The sequence below is a fragment of the Metopolophium dirhodum genome, chromosome 1 (genome assembly GCF_019925205.1).
Source record: "Metopolophium dirhodum isolate CAU chromosome 1, ASM1992520v1, whole genome shotgun sequence".
Classification (NCBI taxonomy): domain Eukaryota; kingdom Metazoa; phylum Arthropoda; class Insecta; order Hemiptera; family Aphididae; genus Metopolophium; species Metopolophium dirhodum.
In genome coordinates, this window is record NC_083560.1 from 139,031,606 (window position 1) to 139,033,133 (window position 1,528).

Consider the following 1,528-nt stretch of genomic DNA (forward strand, 5'->3'; position numbering starts at 1 on the left):
ACTGATGTTATTTAGGTAGACCTTTTTCTCTTGAAAATCTCTTAAAAACATTTATCTTATACTATCTATATTGTTGTATTGATGTTTTACACACCTTCAATGGCATTTAGTAGTATTATACAAGTTCTACGGTTACAGTTAGTTATTATATTATTATAGGCATTTGGAAAGTTTTCTTACACAGTTAATATACATTACTTTGTAATGTATAGTTAATTATATTCAATATTTTATTGGTGTTATGTACTTGCTATACTCACAACACAATCACAACTCCATCATCTAACCCCCAGCTACTACAAATCGTTGATTTAGCAATTCACTTTAAATAATATATACCATTCGTTACATTTCACAAGGGTCGTGTCACTCGGATCCGATGTTGTATCCGCTGTTTTTCCCGTACGGCGAGGCCGGTTGGCATAACGGGATGTTGCAAGCGGGCAACCGACGAAACAATGTCCGCAATCGCAACAGTATCAGAGAGTTTGCGTGCTACCGTTTGGCTGTTAGATATCAGGGAAATAACGACCAAAGACATGAACTGTTTAGTTTATTACATCAGGGTCGGTTCTTGTTGCAGATGTATGTGTGCGACCAGTATGTTCGAATGGAGTCGAACAATCTGAACTACATACGTTTGCACCAGAGGGATCTCCTCGCCGAAGCGTATCAAGGGCTCATGGACCATGTGAACCAACAGCTCCACGTCGATCCCATGGCGGTCGGGCGTAGGGTCATATTGCCGTCGACGTTCACGGGTAGCGACCGATTCAACAAGATGAATTATCAAGACGCCATCACCATAGTGCGTACCAAAGGGAAACCCGACCTGTTCATAACGTTTACGTGCAATCCCAGGTGGCCAGAGATCACTGAAAACCTGGCTGCCCACAGCACGGCAAGCGACAGGCCAGACCTGGTGGCCAGAGTGTTCAACAGTAAGCTACAGGAGCTAATAGGTGACATAACTGTACATCGTGTGTTTGGTAATGTCAGCGCTTACGTGTACACTATCGAGTTTCAGAAACGTGGTCTGCCCCATGCGCATATACTGATAATCCTGGCGGAGGACTGTAAGTTCCGCACGGCCGAGGACGTGGACGACGTGGTTTGCGCCTTCTTGCCGGACCCCGCAATCGACAGGCGCTTACACGACTGCGTCAAGTCTCACATGATCCACGGGCCGTGTGGAACAGTCAATCCACAGTGTCCGTGCATGGTGGACAACAAATGCTCCAAAGATTTCCCGAAAGCGTACGCAGAGGAGACTGTGTACGTTGCGGACGGCGGATATCCAAAGTACCGCCGACCGGATGACGGCCGGGTGGTACTTGTGAGAGGTCGTGAGGTTGGTAACGAGTGTGTAGTGCCGTACAACCCTTACCTTCTGGCCAAGTATGACGCGCACATCAACGTCGAGATATGCACGTCCATAAAGAGTGTCATGTATATCTACAAGTATATATACAAGGGACACGACCGTGTGACGTTGGAAGTTCAGGACCAGGATGAGATTGCCAAGTGA

General features: G+C 46.3%; 1 protein-coding gene across 1 annotated transcript; it reads left to right on the plus strand.

Moving 5' to 3' along the window:
- The first annotated feature begins 1,091 nt into the window (after positions 1-1,091).
- On the plus strand, positions 1,092-1,528 carry LOC132933952 (uncharacterized). Its single transcript, XM_061000227.1, has one exon. It carries the CDS (start codon positions 1,175-1,177, stop codon positions 1,526-1,528), a length of 354 nt encoding a protein of 117 aa, XP_060856210.1. The 5' UTR covers positions 1,092-1,174.

Coding starts and splice junctions, on each gene's coding strand:
- LOC132933952 (XM_061000227.1), top strand. CDS start 1,175: ATGATCCACGGGCCGTGTGGAACAGTCAATCCACAGTGTCCGTGCATG.